The sequence below is a fragment of the Mytilus trossulus genome, chromosome 1, assembly GCF_036588685.1.
Source record: "Mytilus trossulus isolate FHL-02 chromosome 1, PNRI_Mtr1.1.1.hap1, whole genome shotgun sequence".
Lineage (NCBI taxonomy): Eukaryota > Metazoa > Mollusca > Bivalvia > Mytilida > Mytilidae > Mytilus > Mytilus trossulus.
Window position 1 is genome coordinate 57,030,024 of NC_086373.1, and position 17,709 is coordinate 57,047,732.

Sequence of the window (17,709 nt, forward strand, 5' to 3'; positions counted from 1 at the left end):
TCTTTGAGCACTTTTGTATTGATAACAATATCACACATTCATTTATATATTACAATAGTTGCATCAGTATATATAATTTATTCACTCATCCACAAGCTGTGCACACATACAGATATAAAAAAACTAAACATTTAAAAAATATCTTTTTTTACAATTTTTCTACCTTTCTGTAATTTTCTTTGATGTATTGTATAGATATTATATATTTTTTTGTAGGGTCCAAGTAGTTTGAATGGAAACAATATATATATCTTATAAGATTTGGTTGATTGATTGGTGTTCAACGTCACTTTTAACATTGTGCTATTTTGTGGAGGTCATTTTTAAAATTGGAAGAAGCCATAGTGAATAGAGAGAAACACAACCTGCTAGGAAATCTGACAATTTTGTCAATTATAAGGTTGGATGCAAGTGCACCATTAATTGAAGGAGAGAGTTATTATAATAGTTTGTTGCTTTTCACTCCTACTTTTTACTGAAAACCATCAGAAAATTGTAGCATTCCTTTCTTTCAAGTGTTGACAATAGATTTAATATGTCTATAAGACTAAAACTTTAAGTACTTGTCCATTCAGTAATAAGCATCACATTGCCTTGAATCCTCCAACTGTAGATTCTTCCATATCATTTTTTATCAGTGGGGAGGAAAATACAAATCAACAGAATGTGTATGAAATTGAACGATTACTACAAATTATCATAAACTTAGGGACCAACACTAATCTAAAAGTAAAATAATGAAAGAAGGGGTATGAAAGGAAGCATTACTATGGACTTTTAATTGCAAAAACCATAAAATTCAGAAATCATTTCAAATATAGCACTATTTTGAATTGAGAGCATAACTTTTAATTGGAAAAAAAATGAACCTTTTCTTAGTTTTGATCAAAATTATCATTTACAATCTGATAAAATTAAAAACTAGCAATAGCCTTTAGCGAACAGAAATATCATGCTCAAAAGGCATATTTGTGAGATGGATAGAATATTTATATTAAGACTAGAAAGTTATAAAGTGACAGTTTACTTATACAGACTGAGGTACGTTTATAAAACAACTGTATTACAACAAAGTCCCATTCACACAAGTCTGTGAAAAAAACAGACCATTACTCTTTATAAATTCATAAGCAACACATGCACAACACAACAGATCTACTGTTATTTTCGACCACGTCTTTTCATTGCCGCTGTACATTGAGGACAGTACCATTTTCCTTTAGGTGCCTGAGTAAGACCAACACAACCATAATGGAACCATTCTATAGGACACTGAAAATGAAATTTTTTTAAAATGTATTCAATGAGATTATGTAATATGGACTGAGATATTACAATATTAATTTACTACTTTGCTTTAAATACATATCCTTTTAAGGATGTATTCTTCTGACTTTTCAGTCTCGTACAGTCTCGTTGAAATCTCGTTCTTAGATTATGTCCAAAACATATGATAGAAGTGGAAAATATCAAGGAATTTTAAAAATATTATAATCAAACATAACTCTGTGAAAAAATTGTGTATTTACCATGAATGGTTTTTGAATAATCCAGTTTTCAAATTTTACGACCATTCAAGTCAGTATTTTTAGTCAAAATTTTGAGAAAATGGGTGAGGGATACAAAAAATGATTTTACAAGAATAATATACATCCCATCTCATTTTGGTCTTTTCAAATTTCTTTGATATGTATTTTTTCAATCATTTATAACAAAAAAGTTGAATTAATATGCATTTTGTGCTTTAAAATGAGAAAAATCATAAAAATACAAAATTGGCAGTATGGTAAATTTTACACAAAAAAGCATCAAAATATGATAAAACTTTCTTATATTAACACCTACCTATAGTTTTTGTAAGTTAAATTTATTCAGATTGGTCCCCTTCATCTTTATGGAAAGTATGAAAAAAAGTTTAATTGTGGAACTGTGATTTTTTTCACGATAACAGCCCAAAAATAGGTAAAAATCGATGAAAAGTGAGAAAATCATCAAAATTGGGCATTTTCAAAGGGCCGTAGCAAAAAAAGAAGCACACCACCATATGATTTTTTCTTCACCAACTGTTTTGTTACAGTCTTATAATCCTAAAAATCAGGTTAAGAAAAAAAGTTTAATTCTAGAAATTTTTGGCTCCTCAGAGGTGTACATCCTTAAAACATATATATTTAAAATAGTTTGTCAGAAGAATTTATTATCATTCACTGTCAAAACCAATACATATTATTATAAAAATAAAACCATCTACCAAGCACAAAATTTATCTTTAAGGTGGTACCTAACACTTTCACTAAAATAAATTTGGCTCGTTTAATTCTCATAAAATTTTGACAAAGTATTTACTTTGACCCTTTGACAAAAATATAAAAATTTCAAAAAATTTGAACCAACCATTTTATCAGAAAAATTACACTGGTTATATAGCAGTTTGACAAACACTACTTTTGATCATTGAGAAGCTTAATATTCTCTTAACAACGCAACGTAATTAAAACGTTCAGCTGATTTTACAGAATTACCTCCCTGTAGTGTTAGGTACCACCTTAATTAACTTTAAAGTCTATAATTTCTTTATCCAGTGATGGACAAAATTTCTTTTTACAAGTTCTTTCTTCTATCTTTTCAATTTCATCATTGTTCATGAACTAAGTTGATTAAACTCAACATTCTGAAAATAATGTCCTTTAAGAATCTGGATGTTATGCAACCAATAACTAGCCTAAGGCCTCTTTCAGAATTAAATTCAAAACATTTTAAGATCCCAACCACTTATAATAGCAAATTTTCATTTTATTTGTACAAACTCTTACAAAATTCCAAAGAAAATGAAACCATTCAGAAATAGTAAATTTGACTTATTTGAGTTCCAGCATCCACAAACAATTTTGTAACAGTCCTTTAATGAGCCTCCCTATGCTGCAATACATTTCACTATTTATAATAAATAATTCAATTATCAGCATCAACAATCACATTGAAATAATGATCCAATACTTACATCATCATTATCACAGCCAACCATATCACCATAAGACACCTGGTTACATACACAATATCTTGGTTCGTTTGGATCATTCTGCCAGTCTATTGGCTGCCCATGTTCATCAACAATCTGTAAATCTGAGTTAGCATCCTCCCGTATAAGAGGTGATGCTTCAGCAGGAGTGACAGGTGTTTGTGGTGTGAGAGGTTGTTTCTGTGCCAGTAATGACTGTGCCACAGAGACAATGGCGGGAGAGGAGGACTGTTGTTGTGACTGAGTGAGTTGAGCTGCCTTGGTAGTTTGTCTAAATGTAAATACAGAAATATTAGATAAATGCATTGGCTAGAGGTAAAGGGGAGGGTCAAGATCTCAAAATAAAATGTTTAAATGGTTTTACACTAGTCATTTTTGGGGCTCTTTATAGCTTGCTGTTCAGTGTGGGCCAAGGTTCCGTATTGAAGACCGTACTTTGACCTATAATGGTTTTTCTTTTACAAATTGTGACTTGAATGGAGAGTTATCTCATTGGCTCTCATACCACATCTTTTTATATCTATGTTAAGTTTAGTGTTAATAGAAAAGCATATGTTAGTCTTTTCCAATTGTTTAAAATGTCTTTTAAGATTTTATCATAATTTCAGGTAAAAGTGGTAGAAATAAATAATTTTGTCCTCATTATAAAAATAACAGACAGTTTATTACAGTTTATCTATATGTAGGTTTTATATGAGTAAAATTGTATACATTTTGAAATAATTGAATAAACAACAGCAGGGTTTCCGCTGGTGGTCGCCATTTTCGCAATTTGCGAAAAAATAATAATTGTGGCGATAAAAATTCGTCATTTGCGAAAGAATTTGGCGAAAGAATTATATAACAATTTATTTTTCTCCGTCTTGCATTTAGTTTATTTACTTATTTCAAGTTTCTCGGACTTTATGACCAGATCAGACAATACTCAGAATTCACCTTGACCTCATTAAGATTTGAACAGAAAATAAATAATCAGCTGATTGCATTTTATATAGCTATCGACAACAAAGGACTAATTAATAAAGGTGTTGATTGAATTGTTTTACAAAATGATATGGTTAAATGGCTTCCGTAACTTCCGTTAAATGTTACATACATAATTTATTTACCACTTTGTCATGTTTGCAACGCACGTGTTTGAAGCAAACTTTTGACGTCTCCTCCCCTTTAAAAGGTAGTTTAGAACAGAAAGCTGTTGTGACGAAAAATGTTCAAAAGCAAGAAAAATCTCTGATTTTAAAACTTTAATTATCCTTTGACTTAATATAGGCAATTGATTAGGAGACTACTTTAAAGTTGATTGCGTGACACATGTGTTTCATTCATAGTTTTACGTCTCAACTTTTTCATTTACGATGGCCAAGAAAAGAAAACTGTCGTCATGAAGAAATCTATCCAACAGTTTGGGAATAACACCTCGAATGAGAGTAACCTATCAATGTAATGACTACACGTGAAATGAGGGATCAATTTCATGTGATAAAAGCTTTTTTTCTGTTCTAAAAACCACTTCGTAGTACAAAAGGGCATATCAGTATTTTTCTTTTAAAGAAACTTTCCCTACAAACTATACTGGAATTATATGATAAAAAAATGTCCATTAATTTGGTTATATTCCCGGACTTATATCTTCTTTATTATTAAGAGTATAGTGGTCCCCTAATTTAGAAAACTGTTTAAAATACAATTTTAGGGAGACAGATTTATAAAAGTTTTTCCAAACTTGTTTCCGAATCCCATATTTGAACTTTATGTAACATTGTAATATTTGTCTTGACAATTTTTCATTAATAAATACTGTTTAAACTAAAATACAATGCATATTTTCCCCTTTTAAGTTAAAAAAAAATCTGTTGTTTTTAAGTAAATGATTAGTGTTTATTCATTAAAATGTAGACTCTAAAATAAGTTTGAGAGAATAATCATAGACACAATAAGGTAACCAGTTGCTTCGCAGGGCGCAGCATTATACGACCGCAGATGTAGAACCCTGAACAGATGGGACAAGTATGGACACAACTTTTAAGTTTGATACAGCTTTAAATGTGGATTGTGATTAAATAGTTGACACAACATAGGTTTATGTCACATTATGATTTTGGACCCTTTGGACCTTAGTGTAGACCAACTTGAAAACTGGGCCAATAATTAAAAATCTAAGTACATTTTTAGATTCAGCATATCAAAGAACCCCAAGGATTCAATTTTTGTCAAAATCAAACAAAGTTTAATTTTGGACCCTTTGGGCCCAAAATTCCTAAACTGTTGGGACCAAAACTCCCAAAATCAATACCTGACCTTCCTTTTATGGTCATAAACCTTGTGCTTAAATTTCATAGATTTCTATTCACTTATACTAAAGTTATAATGTACTGATTTCAATTCAAATTTCTAATGAGTTTGCAACAATAACTGCTCATTTAAATACATCATACAATATTAAAATGTTATAAAAAGTGCTTGTTATCACTGAATGGTAAAGATTGTTTTAATTTATCAGTTGGTAGTAAAAATGAAAATACATTGAATATTGTATAAAACAATGATTAAAGTTGATTCAACTACTATTCTATACAAAGAAAGATAACTCCAATTGAAAAAAAATAATTGCTATTGCACAATACTCTGCAATTAGATATTTCTTGCTATTGTGCAATACTGTGCAATTGAAAATTTCTTGCTATTCCACAATACTTAATGTGATAATTTTGAATCCTGATTTGGACCAACTTGAAAACTGGGCCCATAATCAAAAATCAAAGTACATGTTTAGATAAAGCAAAGAAGTCCAAGAATTGATTTTTGTTAAAATCAAACTAAGTTTAATTTTGGACCCTTTTGACTTTAATGTAGACCAATTTGAAAACAGGACCAAAAATGAAGAATCGACATACACAGTTAGATTTGGCATATCAAAGAACCCCATTTATTCAATTTTTGATGAAATCAAACAAAGTTTAATTTTGGACCCTGATTTGGACCAACTTGAAAACTGGGCCAACATTAAAAAATCTAAGTACATTTTTAAATTCAGCATATCAAATAACCCAACCGATTCAAGTTTTGTCAAAATCAAACTCAGTTTTATTTTGGACCCTTTGGACCTTAATGTAGACCAATTTGAAAACGGGACCAAAAATTAAAAATCTACATACAGTTAGATTCGGCATATCAAAGAATTTCAATTATTCAATTTTTGATAAAATCAAACAAAGTTTAATTTTGGACCCTTTGGGCCCCTTATTCCTAAACTGTTTGGACCAAAACTCCCAAAATCTATACCAACCTTCCTTTTATGGTCATAAACCTTGTGTTTAAATTTCATAGATTTCTATTTACTTATACTAAAGTTATGGTGCGAAAACAAAGAAAAATGATTATTTGGGTCCCTTTTTGGTCCCTAATTCCTAAACTGTTGGGACCTTAACTCCCAAAATCAATACCAACTTTTCTTTTGTGGTCATAAACCTTGTGTTAAAATTTCATAGATTTCTATTCACTTAAACTAAAGTTATAGTGCGAAAACAAAGAAAATGCTTATTTGGGCCCTTTTTGGCCCTTAATTCCTAAAATGTTGGGACCAAAACTCCTAAAATCAATACCAACCTTCCTTTTGTGGTCATAAACCTTGTGTTAAAATTTCATAGATTTCTATTCACTTTTACTAAAGTTAGAGTGCGAAAACTAAAAGTATTCGGACGACGACGACGACGCCAACGTGATAGCAATATACGACGAAATTTTTTTCAAAATTTGCGGTCGTATAAAAATCATCTTAATTAAGGGAGGGGGGGTAGAAAAAAAAGTAAAAAATATGTATGTCACTTGGCGAAAAAAATAATAAAGTGGCGAAAAATACATTGTTTTAGCGAAAGAGGTGGCGAAAAAAATAATTGACCCAGGGGAAACCCTGCACAGTAAATATGATCACAAACATCAAAGTTGTATACAGTGATGTACTGTGGATTCATTTATTTCATGTGTACCAATTTTGGTTTTTAACGGAAAATTTGTATGTTCATAGATATTAAATTTTGTGGTTTTGCCAGGGTCTGCATACAAGCCTATAAAAAAATTGTCATTCATTATTCATCATATTTTGTGGTTTACCTGTACCCATGAAATCCATGAAAATTGGTATTCAAGAATAATAATGCAACCACAGTAGTATTGTTTTTCAGGTAACACTTACTTTTTTGATCTGGATATTTTGGGTTCATGACTTGCTGTAGGAGTTGAGGGTGCTGAACTATAAACATCTTTAGGTATAGTTAGTTCTTTACTTAATTCTGACATGGCCATTAAACTAGCTTTCATACTTGGAGTGCGACGGCCATGTTGTAGCTGTAAAAGAAACAGAATTTGATTCAAACACTTCGGACAAAAAAGAGAATAAATAAAAAAATGCTATTGCTAAATCTTGCAAATTAAAACGTGTTTACTCATTTATTCATCTATCAATTTTCCAATCAACTTCCATTCTTGAAATATTAATAATGGCTGAATGGGTAAAAATACGAGAGTAACTACTGATTTTTCAATCAAACAAATAATATTGAATTGCTAATTTTGAATTGTGTGAAACTTTTTTTGTTGCATTTTTGCAAAAAAAAATAATATTCCTATATTTTTATGCACACTACACATGTTACAAGAATAACTTTCAACATGTCCATACCATAATTCTATGAAAACTAATGGACTTGAGCATCCTATCCATATGCCTCTCTTAATATCAAAATCTATAAATAGACCTAAATTGATCTAGATACCATATGTACTACAAGGACACATTGTGTTGAGGTTTTAATCTCTGTCGGAAATGATCTTAGATACCATTTGTACTACAAGGACACATTGTGTTAAGGTTTTAATCTCTGTCGGACATATTTTACCTTGATTCTATTGCTCTGTTCTGCACGCCTAGTATTAGTTTTAGTTTCAATAGTAATACCACTTGAGATGAAATCCTGTGAAGATAGAGACTGTTAAATAAAAAACGATTGTAAAAGTCTACAAATATGACAAACAAAGCATATTCTTCAAATTTGGTAATCATGGTAATACCAAGGCTTCCAAAACGGTCATATATGCCGGTCATTTGTATAATGTCCGGTAAAAGTCCGGCTGGGCAAAGCATGAAACGGTCATCTACTTTTTAGTTTCATAGGCTTTTTCGGTCATTTTAACATATTTAAATTCACGATCTTTTAGACCCAACCTTTTGCCTTTAACAGCCATACATTTCCAGTCATAAAAGTGACATGATGATTAATTACTATCAAAACAACCCCTACTTCAATACCCTCTAATTTTAATCAAGGCTAATTAGTTGCTGGACAGCTGAAAACTACCTGTTCAGCTGTTCAGGTGACAGGTAAACTATTTTCAGTACCGGACATCTTATAAATTAATCGGTCCATTCACAATTATTTTCCTACATTTCAGCGGATTGTATCTTATTGATTTAGTCTAAAAGATCAAATTTTTAATAAATACATTTATAAACTTGATTTGATGAACCATTTAAAAAGGTTTTACATGAAAAATCATCAGAACTACATTGTTTGAACAAGAACACGTGTGCGCATGTGCACAGGTGGGAAATTCAATTATGCATCCTACATTTCTTCAAAAATGCTAAAATTATCATTGATTCCTGTATCTAACGTTCATTTCAAGTATTTTGTTGAAGAAATAACGTGGAAGGAGCTTCTTCGCTCAGTCGTGCTATGTAAAAGTACACGGATTTTTCGTATCCGTTTATGGTCCATGTTTTACCATTGTCAAGTCAACATCCGGTTTTGAAAAATGTGACTTAAAAACGAAAATAAAGTTCTAGACAACGTCATTTTGCACAAATAAAGAGTCTAATGCAGATATGAGCATACTGATATGCACACTTTGAATGATGCAACGCCAATTTATCAGTTTATGTCAGAACAAAAAGTTCATATCTAAGTAAAGTTTAATATCGTTTTTAATCTAATGTCAATCATTGGGATGGCCATCTGATTACCCAATTGCCTTTTGTGACTTAGTCTTAGGGATTAAAATTCGGATCAGATATAAAATGTCCGGCTGGCTCAGAAAAATTTTGGAAGCCTTGGGTAATACAGAGATATTTTCAAACAGACGTTATTTTAAATTATTGCACAATCACATAACACACAAGTTATCCCACCCTCAATTGTTTGTAGAAAGCAACAATACTGTAATGAAAAGGTAGCTTTTGATTTATTTGTTTGGTTAAATCTGTTTATGAGAAATAAAATTCATTCATTCATGAGATTCAATTTCTCAAATAAGCTTGGCAATAGCAAACAATGGAGGGTCATTTGATATAGCATCTCAAAGTAAACAAAGCTACTGCATTGAAGACCTGTTGCTGACCTTCTGCTGTTGTCTTTTCTATGGTCAGGTTAACGTTGTTGTCTCTTTGACACATACCCCATTTCCATATTCATTTGTATACATTTAAGGAAACCCTAGTATTTACATCTTTATTCTATGATCTTCTGCTCTTCAAATCACTACAAATGGATAAGCTCTGTCAATTATTGAAAATAGCAACATGTATCATTGTACAGTGATTTTTGGCCATGGTTTACAAATTAAAATTGTGGGATATTGCCCCAGATATTGATACATACCTGTTGTGTTGCTGCTATTGCCTGTGATGCTGCTGCTGCAATGGCAGCATTACTCCCTGCTCCTACATGACCTGTTAACAATTACATATCATTAATAATGGGATACCATGTGACTTTAAAGAGTGAAGACGAGACAAAAAAAAAATGACAAGAAAATTACAGTCCAAATAATTTTTTTTTATAGGTATTCCACTAATTGAGATTAAGGAGGATCGCGGGTATCAGGAACCAAGATTTTCAGAAAAAAATTAAAAACATTAATTTTTCATTAAAATTTTATTTGTTACCTTAAGTAGTTGTTACTTTATCATATGGTACAAAAATCAATCGAAAAATTCAATTCATGTTGGCCCCAGGTGACTTTTAAAATATAGATATCATTGAAAAAGCTCCAAATTACCTCCCTTTGGTGAAAAAAGCCATTTTTTGGCATTAAAATCAAAATATCTTTTTAAACTCATGGGTGACCTATATTTTTTATTGGTGCTTTCGAATAAGCTGTACATAAACTAAATAATTGAGAAATTTAAGCGATTTCTGTAATTTAGTTCTTTTATTATTTCGATATTACCACTATTTCTCCTATTAGTTCAACAGAAAAATAGGACATTAACAAAAATGTATGCTACTTTCTAAGGAAGATTGTGAGTGTAAATGAACGGTGACCCCATCTTTTTATTTCATTTTTCTATTTAGTATAAGATAAAGTTCATTTATAGAAAAATTAAGAGAAATCCTATATTGAATAAAAAAAAATATTTAGCCCTGCGAGTCCCTTTAAATTGAGGGCGATTCCAATCTCAAAGATTATAATTCAATTATAATCCCAACCACACACAGCAAAAGATTTGTAGACTCCAGTAGTTTTGAGCTTTCTTACTGTATCTATTATAGACACATATCTATTGATGAAGACAATATGTTGATCTCTAGAGATGTATCTTTGTTGTTATTTAACAATCACACAATTTTATTTTGTGCATAGAATTACCCTGCACACCACTTAACATTCATTTCGGTGCTCAAATGCATCTTAATGTACATGTAATAAATAAAAAGAAAAGGTGGGTGTGTGTAAAACTTAAGTAGTTTGTACACTCATATCTACCCTCTTATTTCTTTCTTGGTTATTACATCACTGATTTTAAAGGTTATTTTACAGGTTCAAAGCTTAATTTCTATTTTAAGTGTATTGACACTACATGTATGTTTGTATTTTAATATGTATATTGACAGTCAATATATAAAAAATTTGCACAGGTTCATATATAACATATTGACCTTGTCAAAGGTCTATAATTGATAAGACTTACCTAGACTGTAAGTTAATGATGGTACTGATGTTGAGTTGAACATTGATAATGCTGGGGAATTAGAGTTGGATTGTGATTTACGTGATTGACCTATTGCCTCCAATGCAGCCTCATGGGCCAAAGATGACAAAACTTTTTCTGTTGCTATTCTTTTTTCTGACGAGTGATTGTTCATTACAGGCTGAGAATGCAGAATTCTTCTCTCTGTAATACATAACATATCTCTGTATAAGGAACTCATTTATCACTCATTGCCTTGTCACTGGCACAGATGACTTAGTATTTATGTAATTGTTTTACTCTTTTAATGAATTGTCAAATTTCCAATAACCCTTTTTTCAAGTCAAAGAGGTAGTTTTAGGACTTTCTTATTCCAGGAATAGATTTCCTTAGCCGTATTTGGCACAACTTTTTGGAATTTTGGATCCTCAATGCTCTTCAACTTTTTAATTGTTTGGCTTTATAAATATTTTGATATGAGCGTCACTGATGAGTCTTATGTAGACGAAACGCGCGTCTGGCGTACTGAATTATAATCCTGGTACCTTTGATAACTATTTAGAATAAACTAATATTCAAACAACTGAACAATACTTGTACTTATATATATTGCTGAAACACATATACACGATATAAGCTGGACAATATCAAATGTCATTGTTTACAAAAAAAATAATGAAAAAGTCTATCATAGACGTCTTTATAGATATTAATTACATATATTTGGCTGTTTATGAAACAAAGGCAATCAGAATATTCCTATATTTAAGGGAAATAACTTTTTTGTGTACATAAATTAATCTTTGCATGTATTAGAAAACCTTCCCGAGATGTAAAAAATCTTGTATTTTCTAAATATTTTTGTTTGACCAACATAAGCACCAAGAAATGTATATATTCATTAGTGAAGTACATGTAGGTTATAAATATCTGTGTAATAACCAATAATGGTTGTTTAATATCATTCTACTTACTTTCTGTTCTATGATTATTGATAGATGGAGGTTTATCTAACTCTAGTGACCCTGAAAATATACATGGTAATGCACTTTTATTGTCTATCCACATGAAAAGGCTCACTATGGGTCTGTGAAAAATACACAAAGAAAAATTTCATCCATCTTCATATAAATTTGCATACTCTTTGTTGATGTTGACAAAGATCATAAAGTAAATGGGGACTTAACAAGAATAAAGCCTTCAAATGTTTAATAAAAATTAACTTGTCATAGCCTATATCAGTGATATTGGTTTTTTTTCTTCAAAACTACCTCTACCCTTTTTTAGTGCGAAAATATGCACCATTTTCATCATATTGGGAAATTTAAAATAAACCATGAATTTGAAGGAAACTTCAATTTACAGACCTATTTTCAAGAGTCAAACCCTGCTTTAGAATTAGACCCCATTTTGTCAGTGATGATATATAAATAGACCCTCAAATCTGTACATATAGTCATGTTAGGCATGAAAAATGTTTAAATGAGTGTTTTTCAGTTTGTATTCATGCACAATTACTACGTATATATACTGAGACTGCATGGTTTGGGAAAAGAGTTGTCTTTTTGGGAATAATTTTAAGCCATTTTTTTTCAAATTGGGATTCTTCTCAAGGATAAAGCCTTTGTTCTCCACTAATTTAAGGCAAACAATATCACTGATATGAGAGGTGTTCCAGATGTTATATAACTTCTACTTACTTTTTTCTAAAACTTCTGTAATTCCAGCATTATCAGCTTCAAGTTCCATTTTAAATTTTGATAATTCTTGATCTAATTTTCTTAAATGTCTGTCAACCTGAAAATAAATGCATGACAACATTTAACGACAGATATCATTTGATATTTATAATATTAAAAATTCTGTTAATTCATAACATTTAGGAATTGGATTGGACACTTTCCCATTGTTGAAGGTTCTATGAGGGTCGTAATGGGTGTACCTTTATGACGAATAATGGTAATAAAGGGCTGCACTTTAGCACATGATACGCCCGTTGCTCTTTTAACTTGTCTTTTATGCTTTAAATGAATTTATATGATCAACTAGAAATAGCGTGAGCCCTGTCAAATACCCCCCCCCCCCCAAATAATAAATAAAAATGCACAAAAAAATTGGCACTATTAAGGTTACCTCAAATTTGACTAAGTTTGTTGTCTTAATTTTTCATCCATACATACAATTTTGTGAAAGTGTTAGTTATTGTCCCAAAATTGGAAAAAACAACATTTTTTAAGCATAAAAATTCATAACACGGAAATGTAAAATCTGAAATTTATAAAAATTGAAAAGGGGCTTACATCAATAGATATAAACAATTCACCAAAGTTTCATGGTCATTGGTGAAAGCCTTTTTGAGTTATTGTCCAAAGTGTTAAAAATCACCCTTTTTTTATGAATAAAGCCCCATAAAAAAACATCTGACAGTAAAGGGCATTTCTACTCTCTTCTATGTTTAACTGTAATAATTGTTGGTTTAATGTCATTTTAATATTTACAATACATTACCTAACATTCATTTTTATCAAGCAACCTTGATTTATATTCATTTGACTTAACTTTAGTTAAAAAATATAAACATTTCAGTGTGGCATTTGGTCGACCTAAAACGTCTTACATCTTTTGGTACCCATATTTTCCCCTTGTTTTTTCTCTCTCAATATAATCCTTTAGCAATTCTTGATGATACATGAATGCATAAGTATTAAACATTTTCATTTAAAGACAAACATGTTTTCCATATTGTTCCTTCTATTATACATATATAAAAGATGACTGGCAAGACTTACTAAATCATATATATGAGTTGCTAAATGGACTTTTTCATCTGCATCTTCTAAAGATTTGTAATAGTCCTGAAATATATAGATGTAAGTTAGATATTTCCATAAACTAAAACCATCAAATTATACTGCTATATATGAATACTATTTTTTTTTATACAACTTGTAAAGACAGACACATTAACAATCTATTTAAATAATGTAGCCAAGAGAAATTCAAGAATAGCAGAAAATATGACTTTTTTATTTAAATAAGTAAAACAAGACTTCGGAAGATATCGCTAACTAAATAACCTATTTACATGTACCAGAATATAAAACAAATATTGTTTAGTTAAGGTGGTACCTAACACTTTCACTAAAATAAATTTGGCTCAATTAATTGTCATAAAATTTTGACAAAGTATTTCTTTGATCAAAATATAAAAAATTCAAAAAACTTGAACAACCATTTTATCAGAAAAATTACACTTGGTTATATAGCAGTTTGACAAACACTAATTTTGATCCTTGATATTCACATAATTAAAACATTCAGCTGATTTTACAGAGTTATCTCCCTTTAGTGTTAGGTACCACCTGAAATCATTTCCCCAAACTGTCAGACAGGCAGTTAATTGGACAGACAGGTTGATTTCCCAATCCCCCTTAATTTTTATTTTAGCATACACTTCATCATTATAGATTACTTTCTACATTTTACTTATAGCTTGTATTTTTACATTTTCTGTTGAAAGTAGAATTCCATTTTCAAAAACACATGTTTAGGAATGTTGTAACAACATGATTATCTTAGTGTCAGGTTTTCTGACTATAAAAAATGATTTTACAGTCATTATTGTAATCATAGCTCAAAGCTGAGTAATCACAAATCATAACATGTATTTTTCATGAAAAAAGCAATGAACATCTTTCATTTCTGTAAATATAAATGTAACATGTATATACTTCCATTATTTTTTTTTTATTTTACTAACAACTTATTTTTCTATCAATGATATTGTTTACCTTTTTAATTTTTTCAAAATTTTCATCTTTCCACTCCTGTTTTGCATTTGGCTGTGTACATTTCTTGAAAAAAGATTTGACTCTTTCATCCAACTCATCAAGAGCATCTGAAATAGTTTGTACACTACAGTGTTAGTTAATTATTCATGAAGATCTAGAGGAAATGAAAGAAATTTTCAAAATAGTTAGCTGTTCAACAACAACATCTAAATTATAACATGTACTGTAATTATTTTACCAATATCATCTTAAACTCTTTGCAACTATAAAACATAAAGTAGATCTTTTTAGTTTGTTCATTATGTTGTACTGTTACACCACTGTCAAGGTTAGAAGAGAGTTAGGCACTATCAATCTTATTTAACCCTGTCACATTCTGTATATGCCTGTCCCAAATCAGGAGCCTGTAATTCACTGTGGTTGTCGTTTGTTGCTTTGTAACATATTTGTTTTTCATTCATTATTTCATACTTCATATTTTTGTACTTGAATTAGACCTTTTATATCTACACATTTTCTCTTTTAAATTGTTTTACATATCTCAATTTGGGGTCTTTAACAGCTGACTATGTGGTATGGGTTTTGCTTATTATTGAAAGCTAAACGTTGACCTATAGCTGTTAATTTCTGTGTCATTTGGTCTCTTGTTGAGAGCTGTCTCATTTGCAAACACACCACATCTTCTTATTTTTTATAAACGTGTATAACTTGCAGAAAATCATCCTCCCTCTACATACCATGGTGGATCAATTCATAATGAGAAATTAAATTCATAATGTAAAATTAAATTCATAATGTAAAATTAAATTCATAATGTAAAATTAAATTCATAATGTAGAATTAAATTCATAATGTAAAATTAAATTCATAATGTAAAATTAAATTCATAATGTAAAATTAAATTCATAATGTAAAATTAAATTCATAATGTAAAATTAAATTCATAATAACCATGATAACCAAAAGCATACCAATGATGAAATATTCAAAATACTTTTTTTAATCAAAGGAATTATTTCTTACATGTCGAACATGAACAACTATATTTTTTTAACTGTGGTAATGTAAATGCTGTACTGTAGTTACTTTGCATCATAAATATCTTACTTTGAACTTGTAAATCCATTTCTCTCATTTCTGTAAGTCTTTCTCTCATTTCCATAGGCAAATTCTCTATCACTATAAAACAGGGGTTTTTATTAATAATAAGCATGATAAGAAAGTCATAGCATGTGCTGGTTTGCGTAAAAAATATTTAAAACAAATTGAACATGAATATCATGAAAATTGGAACAATAACAACAAGAGAGTGCAACACATTAAAAGTGTGTACACATATGCAGATAAAACACAATATATTTATATTATTTAGAACAAATTTAAATCGGTTTTCATTTTTATTTATCACTGTATTCAGTCCTGCCTTTTCTTTTTTAGTTTATCCTGAATTTTTTTTTTTACATAAATTGTCATCCTGCCTTTTTATTTTGCAAAGTGTCTCATCCTGCTTTTTTTAATTTTTACTCAAAAATCCTGTCACATTATTTTTTTTAAATTTCAAGCAAAGAATTGAAGATATATTTTGGGGACCATGAAAATGTGTCAGTTAAAGCAGGATGTTGGAATACTCAGGTGTCTGATCATTAGGCACTGGTTACACTGTACATACATACATGACATATTAAATCTTGTGTGAGGTAAACTCAGGTAATGCATGTAATGGATGGCTTTGAAACATGTCTATATATATATATATACATTAATAATTTTGAAAAGTAATTTCAAATCTTAAAACATGCATCCACAAATGTGTAAACATGAAACAGTAATTGAGAAAGCCTCATATTAGCTGATTCACATTTTATTCAGTAATTCTATATGATAAAATTCTGAGCACAAATGATATCATTGGCAATTGAAAAGAAATTCAGTACTTTGATATTGTAATTTTAATGTAATTCATTACTTTGTCATGTAATTGACTTTTTGTCTGGTACAGGCTGTACTTGCATTTCTTTTTTATATATCATTATATACAATGTATGTGTACATGTATAAATTGTAACCAATCATGATATATTAAAGAAGCCACGCACCACAAAACTATCATATAGATCTAACATTATTTCCCCTCAAATATTGATGTTTTAAAAGTAATATAAAAGCGAGTAGATGCGACTCAATCCTTTAATAATCTTTTGCCTTAAATTTGAGTTACAGGTACAGTAGACTCCGGCCAATCGGATACCCAAAATGTCAGCTAAAAATATCCGATAGTCCGATATATTCAATTAGCCGATGAACGTATATTCTTCCAAGTTTTTTTTCAAACTTGACAGACACAACCCTAAGATACCAATAGCTATTATAGCTGCTTTAATTTTTTATTAATGGAAATTTGTAACTAATCTCAATGTTTTTTTCAGGTACAAGTTCGGATAATTTGGTTGATTGAGTAATAGATCGATCAGTTGATTATAATGTATTTTGTTTATCTGTCAGTCTGTTGATTTTTAATTATGTGTTGATTATCTGAATAAAATATATACCTCTTAAATAATGAGACTTGTTGTTTTTGCGTGATTTGTTTCATTTGTGTGTTAAGTGTTAAAACAGGTAAAAGCTAAAAATAACTATGAATTCTCGGAAGTAGGCCACAGGTAAATCTATTAATAGCTTAAGAAGTTGATCGAACTCGGATCTAATTTTCTACAGTTTTTTATTTATGAAACACATTTCCAATTTCAAGTAATACACCTACTTTTATGATTATAAAATTGGACATCAAGATGAGTAAAATTAATTTGCTTTTCTATCTTATTTGTCGTGGTTGAATATTATGCAAATTAGGAAAATGGTGTACGTGTGTACAAGTTACATAAATCTATTTCACCTGGGATATGCTATTGACAAACGATTCCTTATTTTTACAAGGG

General features: G+C 30.1%; 1 protein-coding gene across 2 annotated transcripts in view; it reads right to left on the minus strand.

Moving 5' to 3' along the window:
- Positions 1-17,709, minus strand: part of LOC134727976 (inhibitor of growth protein 3-like) — a 19,199-nt gene continuing 1,490 nt past the window's right edge. The window contains exons 2-12 of one of the 2 annotated variants that reach the window (XM_063592385.1): positions 15,881-15,952; positions 14,774-14,880; positions 13,772-13,837; positions 12,683-12,779; positions 11,957-12,007; positions 10,983-11,186; positions 9,670-9,740; positions 7,912-7,986; positions 7,209-7,360; positions 2,999-3,287; positions 1-1,272 (exon numbers count right to left, since the gene is read on the minus strand). In XM_063592385.1, the coding sequence (XP_063448455.1) occupies positions 1,162-1,272; positions 2,999-3,287; positions 7,209-7,360; positions 7,912-7,986; positions 9,670-9,740; positions 10,983-11,186; positions 11,957-12,007; positions 12,683-12,779; positions 13,772-13,837; positions 14,774-14,880; positions 15,881-15,952 (1,295 nt within the window). In that variant the 3' untranslated portion in view covers positions 1-1,161. Of the gene's footprint in view, positions 1,273-2,998; positions 3,288-7,208; positions 7,361-7,911; positions 8,002-9,669; positions 9,741-10,982; positions 11,187-11,956; positions 12,008-12,682; positions 12,780-13,771; positions 13,838-14,773; positions 14,881-15,880; positions 15,953-17,709 lie in introns of both variants that reach the window. The other variant, XM_063592377.1, reaches the window with a different exon arrangement.